General features: G+C 45.0%; 2 protein-coding genes across 3 annotated transcripts in view; one reads left to right on the top strand and one right to left on the bottom strand.

The window, feature by feature from the left end:
• The first annotated feature begins 7,687 nt into the window (after positions 1 to 7,687).
• Positions 7,688 to 10,339, top strand: LOC307232700 (palmitoyltransferase ZDHHC12-A-like). Of its 2 annotated transcripts, none has more exons than XM_080003821.1 (5): positions 7,688 to 8,037; positions 8,191 to 8,324; positions 8,604 to 8,693; positions 8,787 to 8,950; positions 9,675 to 10,339. In XM_080003821.1, exons 1-5 carry the CDS (start codon positions 7,938 to 7,940, stop codon positions 9,991 to 9,993), a joined length of 807 nt encoding a protein of 268 aa, XP_079859947.1. In that variant the 5' UTR covers positions 7,688 to 7,937; the 3' UTR covers positions 9,994 to 10,339. The 2 variants fall into 2 exon arrangements, with proteins under 2 accessions (XP_079859947.1, XP_079859946.1); XM_080003820.1 differs by having other exon boundaries at positions 8,784 to 8,950.
• Positions 10,340 to 12,834: 2,495 nt separating this feature from the next.
• The window catches only part of LOC307232652 (serine/threonine-protein kinase N2-like), a gene marked incomplete at both ends in the record, with an annotated part of 15,001 nt that continues 12,780 nt past the window's right edge, over positions 12,835 to 15,055 (bottom strand). The window contains 5 exon segments of the mRNA XM_080003753.1: positions 12,835 to 13,038; positions 13,492 to 13,572; positions 13,689 to 13,796; positions 14,359 to 14,501; positions 14,600 to 14,676. Coding sequence (XP_079859879.1) covers positions 12,835 to 13,038; positions 13,492 to 13,572; positions 13,689 to 13,796; positions 14,359 to 14,501; positions 14,600 to 14,676 — 613 coding nt within the window.

Genomic DNA, 15,055 nt, shown 5'->3' with positions numbered 1-15,055 from the left:
TCGCATCCACACCATCGAGCGACAGTACTTAACCCTATGCGCTTCACGTCATTCCTCGCCAAATGGTACAGCCTACAATGGGGATTCCTCGTTTCCTCACTTTGACTTTGAACAAACTCCAATTATCCACAATAACCTGTTAGAAACCACATTTGTTTTCGAGTCTATGCTCAGCATCATTGGGTCCCAAATTGCACATATTGTACCATAACAAATGTGTCACTAGAAACTGAATTTTAATCATTTATATCTTAATTAAAATTGATCAACATAAATTATTGCATTAAACTGAATTTGAATCACATGATTTGCATTGTCTAACTTGAATAATTGTATTGAAAATCTGAATAGCATAATTTGAAATTGAGTTTAGATCTGAATTAATCGGAAAATGAATGTAAACTATGAAACTGAATGAATCTGCTCTGAAACTGTTTGTGACCCTCACTGAAATGTAATTCAGTTCTCACAACTTAATTTCAGTTTAGTGAGCCTGACATTGAGGAAGAGCAATCGAGTGCAGATCCAGAGAACTTTTTCACACACTGTAAGCACTATAGAGCTGAACAGTGAGTTTCCGGAAGTGAAAACCCCGTTCATATTCTGAATCAAGGTTTTGATTATTAGCCATAATGTCGTAATTATCCAAGGTAGACTCACCACGGGCTACGAGATTGAAACTATGGTATATGCTCCCGTAGAAGCCGCAAATCTGTAAAATATCAACCTTTTTTTATTCCCATGTCATTGAGCAGCACTACAGTGTAACAGACGTCTGATTGGTGGAGCTCACTGTTACCATGGAAAGGTTTACCGCACCCACAGTCATTTTACGGCAGTTTAACCTCACTGTCAGCTAGTGAGTTACCCCTACCACAGGTCTCTATGATCTGTACATTACCTTCACCACAGAGCAACCATGATTTCAACACTAACAATATAGACACTATAATGACAAAAGGTTAAATTCAAGAAGAAACATGCTAAACTATTGTTGGAAGTCATTGGAAAGATATTATTCACAACGGATGAGTAGTTCCTTTACTCTTTAACGTACAGTCTTGTACCTTTGCCTCTTTTCCAAATTTAATTTTTGACATAAGACATAATCTTCTGGGGAAAAAATGAACCACTATATCAGCCTTTGAAGCCATACCAGGGATAGATAGCAGAAGAGCTATCTAACCTTTGGGAAAGCTGAAAAAGAACAAAATAAGGTTACTTGTTAGGGTGAGCTTCAGATCTGCTTGGACCTACCGAAGCACAAATACTTTCATATAATAAAAAAAACACTAAAAATTGGCAAAAGGCAATAAAAAGCAACTCATGGGAATAGTAGGGTTAAGAAAAAATAAAAATGAAAAAAGCTTTGAAGTGACCTAACAAAGTTTTTGGGGAAAAAGTGTTTTCACTCAGAACAGGGAGAAAAAAGGAAAAGCAGGTCGGGCCTTTTGGTTCTGTGACAATTCTGCTGCAGGAAGATTGTTGATAAAACAAACTCTGGGAACGGTGCCAGGGAGCAGATAACAGGCGGCTCTGCACTTTGGGTTGGAACAAGAAATATACAGAATAAAGAATTAAGCGTTACATTTAAAAAAATTGGAAAGAATGGCAACCGCTGTCGAGATGTTAACATATCAAAACTCCCTATTGTCAAAAGAAATGTGAGAATGCGCCAAAAAATGGAATAAAAGAACAAAGAATAACCCTATCCTATGGCCAGTGGAAGGAACATTTGACATTGATGTGTGTGTGGAGTTGGACATCCTGATAAAGAATCATAAGTCTAATGAAAAAAACAAAGAGAGGAAAAAAGGAAAAGAGGAAAACATGTGATAACATTATTCAAAAGACAGGGAGACAAATTCAGAAGCTCCCTGATATAGCGAAAACTATATCAGGGATATGATAGATAAAAAATAAAAAACAAAACAAAGCCCCAACCCCTCCTTACTTAGCACAAATGGCAATAAGAAAATTAACCGTGTTAGGAGATTACGAATTACACTCGGAAAAACTAACAGGAAGTCTATACCCTAGTGAAGAAAAATTAAGGAAACAATGTGAAAGTTTAGGGGGTGACTTAAAGGAAAACACATTTAATCTGAGGAATGGAAAAACGTACACTGCCAAACGTAATAAAAAGGGGAGCAACAGGATACAACAAACATGTCAAGGAACAAATTAAGGAGGGAGAAGGAGGAGAAGGCGATGTGGGTGACATAGAGGATCAAGAGGGTGCTGAAGAAGTGAACAGACAATGTTTTGGAGAAGAAATTGAGGAAGGCCAACGAGAGGCGAAAAAACAGTTGGAAATTCAACTCAGAGAGGCGAAGAGGGAATTAAACGAAACGCTCACACAGATGTGTGACCTCGGCAGAGAGATTGAAGGCACAGCAAAGAAGGGACAACAAGATAAACAGAAAACGGACAAGGAAGTGAGTCAGATAACACAATCACTGCCAAAAATAAATATGGGAGCAAAGGAAGAGGAATTCGAAAAAAGGAGTAGTTCATGGTGCACTGGTACTGACGAGTCCACCCAGAGATTCAGGCTTGCCTGCCTCAAGTCACCATCTCCGCTTGCTGACGAATGAACAAAATTTAAATTATATTCCATGGGGAACCATGGATTTGGAGGGATTAGCTCAATGCCTACCCAGCATTCTAGCAGGAGCCAGCCAGTGGATAACATAATTTGAGGATGAGACACAGGTGTACTACTGGCCATTGAAGATATGAAAACACTCCCGGGAAAAACTCTTGGAAAGCTGGAAATGGAAGAAATTCTACATGCTTCTGGTATGGGTAGCTATGTGGGCTCCCAGGCAAATGACAGTGACATGTTCAACAGTCACCGTAATCACCTATGGATAGGACTAAGAGCCAAGAACCCAAACTGTATCAATCCTGCCTATGTCAAGCCTATATCCATGTCACCAGGAGAGAGTGGATCAAACAGACAGGAACAGACCCAGACATGGATGCGTTCCACCAGGCCGCTCTCCGTAAAAGTGTAATAGATGGATTGCCACCACCATGAACGAGGTGGTAGGGCTATACAACATGCCTTTCCCACAGTTCACGGATCATATAGTACATGCAGTGACCAAACATACAAATCTCCAACAGAAGCTGAAGCAACAAGACAATGCGCAAGGACAAGGACTATCAAGTGGCCCGCGCACAGGCCCCAACCCCTGGCGAGAGCCGCAAAATGGATACTAGGGTCGCCTTGAGGGTCCAAAGGGAGGTCATCAGTTTGCTATCACAACAACAAGCCCTGATGAAGAACCAATGTTGCAGGTTTACTTGTCAGAAAAACCCATACAGGCTATGGTAGACTCAGAAGCTGCACACACCTGTGTGGGACCTAATGACGCCACGGGACTCCCCAGATCAGGACAATTTGTCAAGAAGTAGGATTCTCAGGGACGAAGCAGCTGATCACCTTGCCTGTACCGATATTCGACCAAACACCTTTGAACCTCCTCGGAAGAGATGCTCTATGTAAACTGGACTGTACCATTCTATGTACCTCTCAAGGACTGCTGGTAGATACGCAGCATCCCATGGGAGGCATAATGGCTGGAAAAGATAAAGAGGACATTGTGTATTGGTCGGGGAACATAAATCAACAATATGCTGAAGACATACACAAATGGGACAGTTTTATACAAGCAAATTTCCCTCCAGCAGTACCACCCAGCGATCCTCTTCACTGCACTCTATGGTGTTTCAAGAATGAAAGCGGGGCCCAACCAGAACTGTGGTCAGCAAACCAACTGTAGGAGGTACAGCTAGTGACCAGCTCCATTGTAATGGGTGAACCATGAGCAGCTATGATGGTAGAAGACTCTCCTTATTTGACAAAGGAATTTCACATCAGGAATAGTAGTCCACACATTACTATTTACGTGAGCCCAGGATACAAACCAAAACATTTGGGCCCAATGATAAAAGAAGCCTCTCAGACTACATATAACCCAACTCAGAATAAACAAATATGGCACAGCGTGGATGGGAATTATATCAAGATAATGATCTCTGCATCAGGCCCAGCACAACCCCAAGTGGTAAAGCTTCCAAAAGTCTCTGAATGTTCAAACCAAACCTTGAATTTGAAAGACGAAATGATGGCTTCTGTGCCTGCTAAGCTATGGTCACAACATGACACGGGCGTAGGATTAATTAAATCCACACAACCTGTTGAAATCAAGTTTAAAACAGGCTGTAGGTCTCCATGGAAAATGCAGTACCCCTTTAAACCACAAGCTGAGGAAGGAATTGCTAAAACAATAGAGGGACTTTTTAAAGCTGGAGTGCTTATACCTGAACCCCATTAGCAACAGACCAATACTACCAATCCTCAAAGCAGACAAAGACAAGTTCCGATAAGTGCATGACCTACGTAATAGCAGTTGATGAAGAAGTAGAAGATTATTAATCGGAAGTACCAAACCCACACACACTGCTCTGAAATGTTCCCCCGTATGCCAAATGGTTTACAGTAATTGATCTTTGTTCAGCATTCTTTAGCATGCCCCTTAGCCCTTCAAGCAGACATCTATTTGCATTTACATATAGGAGCCAGTCTTACACATACACAAGACTGCCCCAAGGCTTTAAGCATAGTCCCCACATTTTTAACAAAGCGCTGAAGGAAGATTTAGAGAATGTGTCTGAAAAAGAAAATTACAAGCATGGTTGTGTTTTATTGTAGCCCCAGGCTGTTTGCCTCCCTTGTTAATACATGATGCACATGGGCTAGCCCATTGTGCAAGGGGGGGAGGTATTAAGTAACATAACATAATGGAATTTCTGGGCTCCAAAATTACAACGACAAGTAGATGCAGTAATAACCAGATGCGTAAAATGCCTAAAAAGTCATATCAGGAAAGGAGTAACTCTCCCAGTCCCTGAAGGTCTGTTTAAACATATGAAAATGGATTTTGTAGATATGATTAAACGCATACAAGGGAAAAGATACATGCTGGTAGTAGTGGACAGATTTAGCAGATGGGGAGAGGCAGTACCAGCCAAACATAAAAATGCAGATACAGTGGCTAAATTCCTGTGCAGAGAAGTTCTACCAAGATTCGGTATCCCATCAATAAGTTCGGACAATGGAATTTGTGGAATGCATTTTACAAAAATTAGGAATTAGGCAAAGGCTTAGCTGTGTTTATCACCCCCAGAGCCAGGGAATGGTAGAAAGAGCTAATGGGGTAATAAAAAACAAATTGCTAAAAATATGTATGCACATGGGAATGAACTGGGTAGATGCACTACCAATTGCTTTGATGTCCTACAGAGGAAGCATGAATAGAAAAATGCAACTAACACCGCATGAAATGCTTACGGGTTGACCCATGCCTGCACCAGTGTACAGAGGATTCACCAAAGGGCCATCCTTAGAAATTCTGGAAAAATATATGAAAGCAATTGTAAAGAAATAATTAATGTGCACAAAATAATTTATGATCATGCAGTCAATATACAGAAAAAACAAGAGATCGACAACATTTCCGGCTCCATTTATTAAACCAGGAGATCGGGTGTCTGTTAGGGTATTTAGAAGGAAGTGGAGCAATCCAAGAAGAGATGGTCCCTATAGGGTGGTCAGAGCCACCACCGCTGCTGAGTATGGAAGTAGTGTCCTACTTCAACAGTAGCGTGCCTATCTCCAATGAGGAATCTGCATTGGATCGCTGACGGCGAGTAAAAAAATCAAGTATTTGTGGACTAATTACTCTTACAGGAAACCTCATATTGGTAAAGTTATGACCTCGGTACATCCCAGAGATGGCAGTGTCAAAAGAGTTGACACTACACACACAGTTTGTATTCAAGAAGACATGTATCAAAAGAGTTCCAGCCTGGACACACTATATTCTAAGAATTGTGAACACACCACATATTTGGTAAACACACCTGCCATACCTGAGATAAATATTTGGTAATCTCTTTCTTTTTATAGAAGTATTGAGTCTCCACAGTTTTTTCTGATAATTAAATATAACCACAATTAAGAATGCTTTTGCTTAAGATGTAACGCAGGTAAGCAAAGAACCTGAAGACTCGCTTCAGGGGATATGTACTCAATTGCTTTGCAAGAAATTAATGTTTGGGGCTTCGTAGCCCTAAAAGGGGGAATTATGTAGTGGAAAGATCACAGAACTTAGAACAACATGTTTTTGCGACGGAAATAATGGACTGAGCGTAGCATTCTCACTCAGTGCCACTCCCAAAAGATAAGTCAGTCTGATTAACAGTACTATTTAATCAGAAGAGTTGTTGGAATATTCAGCCAAGGACACACTCCACGGCTAGATATTATAAAAGGGTATGAATCTGTGTATTTAGCCAGTCTTGTCTTCTGCAGAGACAAACTCAGATCTTTTTATAATAAATGATCAAACACAAATTGTGTGTGTGCGGTTGAGTGTGTCTGATGCTGAAGAATTACAGTATATGCTCGAGCAGGGGTTCCAAAACTGGAGTGCGGGACCCCCACAGCAGGTTGCCTGTTGTGTTGACTATGACTAAATGACTAAATGACTAAATGTGTTGGTCTAGTTGTTTGTAAAAAAAACTAGACCAACACAACGGGCTCCCTACCATGAAAATGAACCGACCTCTAATAAATATAAATATAAATAAATAAAAACTAAATAACTGTGCTTTCTACAGAGGGGAGTCTCTGTCGAATCAGGTTTTATTGAGGAAACATGGTTGGGAAAATCTGTCTTTTAGGATAAGATAAAAAAAAATAAAACTGTATTAATCCCAGAGGGAGATTCTGCAGCAAAAAAATACAGAAAGTCAAGCAAGAGATACAAATCCCACTAATGTGTGTACGCATGTACAATCCCCAAATCCGGGTCATAATGTGTCATTATACGCTTTTTGCATACGGTTTATGAATAAGACCCTTGTCTGGAGTTGATCCTGGTCCATCCAGAACACGTATTCCTCCGCCTGCCGGGCGAACAGCTTCTGTTCAGGTCTGGAGGCCGGCCCGACCGGCTGTCCGACCAGCCGCCATTCCAGGAGCAGAGGCCCCAAGGGTCTCTGAGCTTGAGCGGCCTGGAAAAGGGCACCAGGGGCCCCGGAGGAGAGAGGAGAGGAAGCTTTAGACAACTGAACGATTTACCGATACCGAGTACTCAAAGAACTTACCCACTAATTCTTTCGGCATTTTTTCTTCTTTATGGTTCAAAAAGCCTCCCTTAATAACGCGGCATCGTCCAGCTCCGTTCTCCACCTTCGAGCTGAGACGTGTCACAGGTCTCACACTTTTTTTTTTGAGCACTCGTCGTTTGTAGTGAGGTGAAGACCCGTTGAACTCATTTGAATGGTTGTCATGTTTCACTGTGAGAAACGCGTTGTCAGGGAACTAAAGTCCTGCGTTACGGACCGAGGAGGCAAACGAACGACAAGTCCCACAGTGCATTGCGCTCGGAATCATCCAATCACAGGCGTCGGGGATGGTCCCAGCGCCACCGCCTCTCACCACGTGACCTAATTGTCATGCGCTGATTGGCGGGGGTTCTACGGAGCAGCGTTGGCGTTTTGGGCTCCCTGTGGTACAACGCGAAAATACAGAACATTAACACAGCCTTTTAGAATTATGTAATACCAAGTAATTAATGGATAGTGGCTGAACTGGTGTTTTAGTCAGTAAAGTAAGTCACCGTCAGGTCACAGTAACTTATTGGCGTTTCACAAATGACATGCCTTCAGTCCGCCCTGTTTGTCTCTAGCGGCTTCCATACCAAAACACGGAAACGCGGAAGCCGCTCTTATGGCACAGGAGGCTCCCAGCGACATTTCCAACTTGATTCAGTACATTTCAGCGTGATGTGTGCGCCCCGGTGGGCTTTGAAAATGTCCCGGAGGAATGAAGACTCATAGAGATGAGTTGTTGGGGTTGAATGATGTTGCAGAAGGTGTTCCGCTGTGGCTTCGTGGTGAGGACCACACACACGGTCCTGACGTGGCTCGTCACGCTACTGCTGTTCCTTTACAAGACCGGTAAGTCACACGGGACCGACCGGTCAGTCACACGGGACCGACCGGTCAGTCACACAGGACGTACCGGCCAGACCGGGACTGATGAAGCGGTCAGAACGTCTTGTAATATTAAATGAACGTTCACACTCCGTGTGCATTTGTATTCCTCCCTAGACTTGCGGAGAAGTGAGGAGAATGGAGAATTGTGGCGGCCGATCCTGTTCTCTCTGCTCGTCCTTCTGTCGGTCATGCTGTACTTCACCGTTTCTCTCATGGACCCTGGGTTCGTCCTTACTGATGCCGTCAAGGTACCAAGTAGAGATTCTATGAAATAGAGGAGGAGTTGAATGTTCACCGCCTCCGTCTGCAACTACCAACCTGCTGAATGTACAGTAGCTCCACCTCGCTCAGAAGTACCAGACTCTACACCTTCTCATTTCAATCTGAATGTATTACGCTGATATTTAAAGCTTTTTCTCGGCCATTCTCGTGGAATGAGTTTGGTTTCCATGGGAACCCCCAGTCTGAAATTTAAGCTGTGACTTGTGGGTGTGTGCAAAGTGTGACCCACTCTGCCCCCCCCCCAGTGCCCCCCAAGGTCTGATGAGGAGTTGGAGGCGATGATCCCCCAGTCCTCTGCCCCGACGCTGCGGCGCTGTGGCTACTGCCTGCTGCTGGTAGGTGAAGCAGTGATTCTCAGAGTTTCAACAGGACGTCCAAGGTGACGGCAGATATACACCCCCCCCCTCCCCCTCCCCTCTCTGCAGCAGCCAATGAGAGCGCGGCACTGCCAGACTTGCAAGCGCTGCGTGCGTCGCTTCGACCACCACTGCCCCTGGATCGCAAACTGTGTCGGGGAGAGAAACCACCGCTGGTTCCTGCTCTACCTGCTGGTGCAGCTGGGGGCGCTGCTGTGGGCGCTGCAGATTGCACTGTACGTATGGAGGGTGGGGTGGAGGTGGGGGGGGGGGGGCGGAGGACTGCTGTCCGTGGTCAGTATCTAGGCTACTGCCCCACAAGTTGTCAGTTTGACATTGGTTTCCACACGTTTTTGAAGAAAACAAAATTATGAGTCGTCTTCTCCTGCGACAAGTCGCCATTCTACTGTTTGTAACGTTAAACTGTGTGGAAAGTAAAGCGGACACTGAATAAGAAACATTTTATCTGGATAAGGCAGGTATGCACAATAAGTGGGCCGCCCTCCCACTAATGCAGCGGTATTCATAATCTGCTGAGCCCCCACAAACGTCAAATGTGTTGTATGAACAAAGAAGCAATTGAAATGAACAAGAAGTAAACATTGCTGGCGAATGGCATAATGAGAAACTAATTATATTACATAATATTCTCCTTTTAGATTAAAAAAAAAATGTAATCAGCATTTAATGAGATTGAATCACAATTTATTTAGTAAATCTTTGTGGGAAAGTGATATTTAGGATAAGATATGTACACGTAGGAATACAAATACAAGCAAACATGGAGGGAATAACAATGATTAGGAAAACGGCCCAAAACGTTTTGTGTGAATATTCAACATTTTCTCATGCCTGACGCTGCGCTCTCTAGTGGAGCAGCAGTGTCCTAACCTTGAATGCCGAAGGGATGGGAGCCACATTTCATCTGACATTTAAATGACATGATTTGTTTCCTCCAAGGTCGGGGATTTCCTCGGGTGGTGCGTCGTGGCAGGTGTGGCTGCGAATTAACGTGCTGCTGCTGGCGGTGCTGGGCGTGACGGGCGTCTTCTCCCTGGTGGTGCTGGTGCTGCTGGGCTGCCACCTCTACCTGGCCTCCACCAACTCCACCAGCTGGGAGTTCATGTCACACCACCGCATCTCCTACCTGAAGAGCTGCCCCGGGGGGGAGAACCCCTTCGACCGCGGGCTCTGCTGCAACCTGTGGGGCTTCCTCTGCCACCATGGCAACGTCGCCTGGGAGGCGGAGCATCGGCCGGGCCGCCGCAGCCACGTCTGACCCCGACGCGTTGCGGGGGTAAATCATCCCCGGACACAACTCTGCTCCACTCCAACCAGGAGCACTACTGACTCACGTCAGTGCTGTTGCATCGGCTGTCTGAGTTAGGGCGTAAGCCAGTGCCTTGCCCATGGGCACAACGCCCCCCCAGTGGTTTTGAAGAACTGCTCCAGGAATTGAATCATCCGGTGTGATAAGGTTCTTAAAACTGATAAACACCCGTTTGTCTGGTCTCTAATAAGTGATTATATCCTTATTGTTGACTGTTGGTTCTGGGGGATTGTGAGTTGTCTTTAGTTTGTGTTTTTAATTCACTTTATTTTCGCTGTAATTGTCTTTTAATTCAAACATCGTTCATTCTTTGGTGCATTTAAAAAAGTGTATTTTTATGATTTTTTTAATAAACTGATGATTGAGTTGCATTGCTCCCTCTAAATACATAACTGTACATTTCATAGGAACGCCACAGGTGATTCTTTGTTTTCTCTGTTTATTTATTGACAGGATACGATAAAACATTTAAGTTATACGTGAACATACAGGACGGATGAGCGGCAGCTTTTCCTCGGCAGGAGGCTCCACAGATGATACATTCACACAGTCACGCTGTGACGCTCAGCCGTTGGAACGTAAGGTGCTCCATCCACCCACACCCCAGCGTTTCAACAGACACTTGGGGTAAAGGGTAATTCTGTCTTTTTTCGACTTGGGCTTCACTTTTATATCTTTTCTAATTCTAGTGACAGTCCCAAACTTTAAATAGATTTTTAGTCCGGAATGCTCGCTATATTGCTTGAAAAAATACGAAAATGAGCTCTGGGTCAAAAATTGTCGGTGGAACTGGCCTTGAACTCAGAATGACTTCCAGAGGTCAGCGTCTCACCAAAGAACATCTAAAAAATGGACGTTGGACAAACCAATGTTTTGCTGACGACAAAGTGTCTCTTTAACAAACGGCTATAACTCTTTTTATTGCACCAACACGGTGTCAGGAAAGTAACATCCGCTAAATCTGAAATACAGGCATATTTCACTAGTATGGCGAGAGATCATCTATGGCTTGTGTGAATATACTTCTAGAAGTTTGGTTAGTACTACATCAGCACAGTGCTCTTCTACTGCTGGGAACCCAAAAACAGTCAAGTCTGATATGTAAGCGCGCACGTTTCTGCTACGACTTCATAAATGCGTGTTTGTTTATTAAAAAAAAAAATGTTTACAGTTTAAAAGTGAAATAAACGTCTGTCGAGAAAAAGGCTTGAAGGTTCTCAGAAACAGGGTGAGCATGTTTCAAGGCAGTGGACCAAGCGTCTCACAGTGATGCATAGAAACGGCAGAAAATACTTTTGAGTCTCCACAGAAACGTACGTTTGAAAAATAAAAGGGCACAGAGCATGCTCGCACACAGCCACGTGGTGGTGGGGTTACTGGCTACCAGCGGAACCCAGTACAAACCAGTTACATCCAAGGAAACTAAATGCTTTGTTGAAGAGGTTCCACGATTTCTATCTTCCACTTAGATGTTAACTTGGTGTATTTCACCAGAGAGAACCATCTCACCTCTGCTATATTGACCTCTATCTCTTTAATACAATCATAACGATGCTGCAAACCACAAAGACTGGAATTCCAGAAGGGGGATTCAAAGGCATACTCCAGGTCTGCATGTTAATTGTGTTAGCTCAATGCATGGCTGTGGAGAGGATCAGCTAGCCTAGCTGCTGTGAAATAAGGGAAGTCCACCTTCCAACATCTCAAAAGCTGAGTTATTTAAGTGACGCATCTTGCCTGGTGAGTTAAAAAATATATATTTTTTTCAAAATAAAACTGGAGTACCTCTTTTAAAGTAACAGTTCATAGATATGCAAAAATATCTGTCAGATCTGGAGTTACGTTACAATACGTACAACATTCCTGTCGGCCGCCAATAGACAGGTTCTTAAAGAGAGACTAATCTTATTGACACAGCCTCACAGCAACTCGCTTTATAAACAAAATCTATTTCCAAGAGCGGGAGAAGTGGGTGTTGCAGTAGACGGACAGTCTGATCGAGTCAACAATCAACTCTTCAAGGTCCCGGGGAGGAAGAGGCCCGTGGTTTGCTTCCCGGACAGGCCGTTCCACTCTTTGGCCTCTGCAGCCACGGACACGCTCCCAGGATCCAGCCCAGAGATGGTTTCACAGCTGAACAACGTCCAGAACATCCAGCGAAGCTTTCACAAACTGCACACAGGATCAAACTGTCCCAAGATTCAGTCCAGGGCTTGGTAATAACAGTTGCCCAGTTGCCCCGAGCAACGCAACTAACCATTTGAACAAAAAAAACAACTTTTTAAAGAGCCCCTTCATTACAAGTCATAATGCCAAACCCGATTCCAGTGCAACAACTAAACATACCAACCTGTCCCAAATGACAAACAGGGTCTGGAACTGTTACTGACATTTCCATGTGATTTAGTCGTGTATATATAAAATTACTTCCAGGTTAAAATGGCTTTAGGTTCTCAAAGCTTTCAAAAAACATAACCAAAACACAACCAAAAAAAATAAAACATACTAGGATCATTACAAACGTGTTCTTTAAAAGTTGTAGCAGGTCGAATTAAAGGGATACTCCAGTTTTGGGGAAATTCCCTCCCTGTTATATTGGCGGGCGGCATGCTCACTGTGTTAGCTCAATGCAGGGCTGCAGATGGGATCAACTAGCCTAGCTCCAGTGTCCCCCGGCAGCCTTGCTCTGATGGATGCTTTAAATTTGACATGAGCCCACCCGCCACCGGCCCTGGTTAACCAGCTGCTGTCACTCCTACCCTGGCGGCCGCCGCCCGTCTCCGCTGGGTCTCAGCAGCTCAGCGTGGAGAAGTCGAAGCCGGCGAAGGCGTCCTGGTGCTCGGGCGACAGGCTGAAGGGCTTGGCGGGCGGCGACAGGACAGGCTGGAGGCGCGTGAAGTCGCTGTCGAAGTTGCTGACGTCCAGCGGCTCCTTGATGCGGGGCAGGAACGGCGGCTTCAGCTGCTTGGCGAGCAGCGCCTCCCAGTCGATGATCTGGAGAAACGTGAAGAGGGTCCCAGACGCTGGCAAAGCAGACGCAGCCTTCCCCAGTTCATCTGCTCCGTACAGTATGTGATGGTTCTACCAAACCCCACTCAATCTGAGACACGGCCATTTAGTGTGTTGTAGCTTTGAGTTTTTTTATTTGCTTTTTTTTTTTTCCTTCATTAAAAGAGGCCTTTTGTCTGAATTTGTTCTATTTTCATGGTAGAGCGAGGTGTTTAGGATATATTATATGTATAGGATATATACATGAGAGCAAATAGTCATGGATTTTGACGCTGTGCATTTTTGAATAAGAGGAAATGAGCCTCAAATTGTCTCAAAGGTGCACGCGACATCCCCCTCGTGGGGGGGCCCCAGGTCGGGGCCACACAGAGGTGAAACCGAAGGGAGCAGGGGAACGGGAACCAGCAGGGACCAACAGAGAGCAACAGATCCATTTACCTCAAAGAACTTCTCCCCTTTGACCTCGTTGGCGTCGCTCTCCCCTGCACCAAGCCTCTGCACCGGGTTCTTCTTCAGGAGCTGCACAAAGGAGCCAATGTGGTCATGTTAATGAAATAGAAGAGCAGACTCTAAAGTCAGTGGAGGAGGAGGAGGAGGAAGAGGAGGAGGAGGAAGAGGAGGAGGAGGCTGGTCACCTTCTGCATGACGGCCACGGCGTCCGGCGGCAGGGAGCTGGGGAACTTGACGTCGTCGTTGACGATGCTGTTGAACACCTCCTCCTCGTCCTCGCCGGGGAACGGGGACTGGTTGCCGGGCGGAAGGACACAGCGTTAGTCAGGGGGAGAGGTTCACACCGACAGACAGCCGGATCAATGTGTACGGCGGGGGGTCCGAGGACCAGGGGTTGAGAACCGCTGAACCAGAAGACGCTAAATAGTTGAGATTCATAACGTTTTTACATGAACACGGACGTCATCCTCCCTACTTTCATTTCATCTGATAATATTTCACAGGTCAGTATTGATATCTAGGATAAGATATGTACACGTAGGAATACAAATACAAGTAAACATGGAGGGAACAACAATGATCAGGATCACGGCCCAAATCTGTAAAAACAAACGGCTCTGTAACATGGGCATTTTATTCTAGCTTTTTTAGAAAGTGAGTGTTTTAGGGTTGGGGTCTGATATCACAGTTACCATTATCAAAGAGTTGAATGTGATGCATTGTGGGTAACATGGGGAGACACCAGGAGCTGCATCAACCTCACGTTTAGAATGTGAGTGTTTTCAAACGGGATAATGAAGATGTACGATCTCCGTCGCCACCAAATGGCGACGAGCTCGTGTGGAGGCGTCCCACCTCGCCCACCAGCATCTCGAAGATGAGCACGCCCATGCCCCACCAGTCCACGGCGCGGGTGTAGTTGTCGTCCGTCAGGACCTCCGGGGCCAGGAACTCGGGGGTCCCGCAGAAGGTGGAGGTGCGGTCCCCGTGACCCATCCCTGGGGACAGGCGGGGCAGAGGGTCGGTGTGGGGGAAACAGGCCTCGGGCTCCGCGGCATCACATCTCCGTCCCATGCATCCCGTCTGATTGTTTTACCCTCTTTGCAAAGTCCAAAGTCGGTGATCCTCACGAAGCCGTCTGCGTCCATCAGCAGGTTGTCCAGCTTCAGATCCCTGTGAGACGCCACGGAGCAGGGGAGCGTTTTAGGGATCCGGAAAATAGAATTTGCAACAGTTGACGAGCCGGCGGTCTGGATGACAAACCCACTCGTCTGTGCTTAGAAAGGTTGAATTGTACATGTTTTACATCCACATATTTAATGAACTGATAAATGAATAATAACGATAAAGAAACAAGAAAGAGGAGGACGGTTTGTCCGGGTATCACAGTCAGATTGAATCATTTTTAAGGGGCATCTCGGCTAAATTCAAGACGGATTTAAGGACAAATCGCATCTCTGTCATTTAACTCAGGCGCTGCAGCTAAGAACTCTACGTTTGGAACAGAGAGGTAAGTATCAGGGAGGAACAGGTTGTGAACCAGATGATTCTA

This window comes from Zeus faber (assembly GCF_960531495.2).
Source record: "Zeus faber genome assembly, chromosome: 7".
Classification (NCBI taxonomy): Eukaryota; Metazoa; Chordata; class Actinopteri; order Zeiformes; family Zeidae; genus Zeus; species Zeus faber.
Note: the sequence above shows the minus strand (reverse complement) of the source record. Positions and strands in the feature narration are given on the sequence as shown.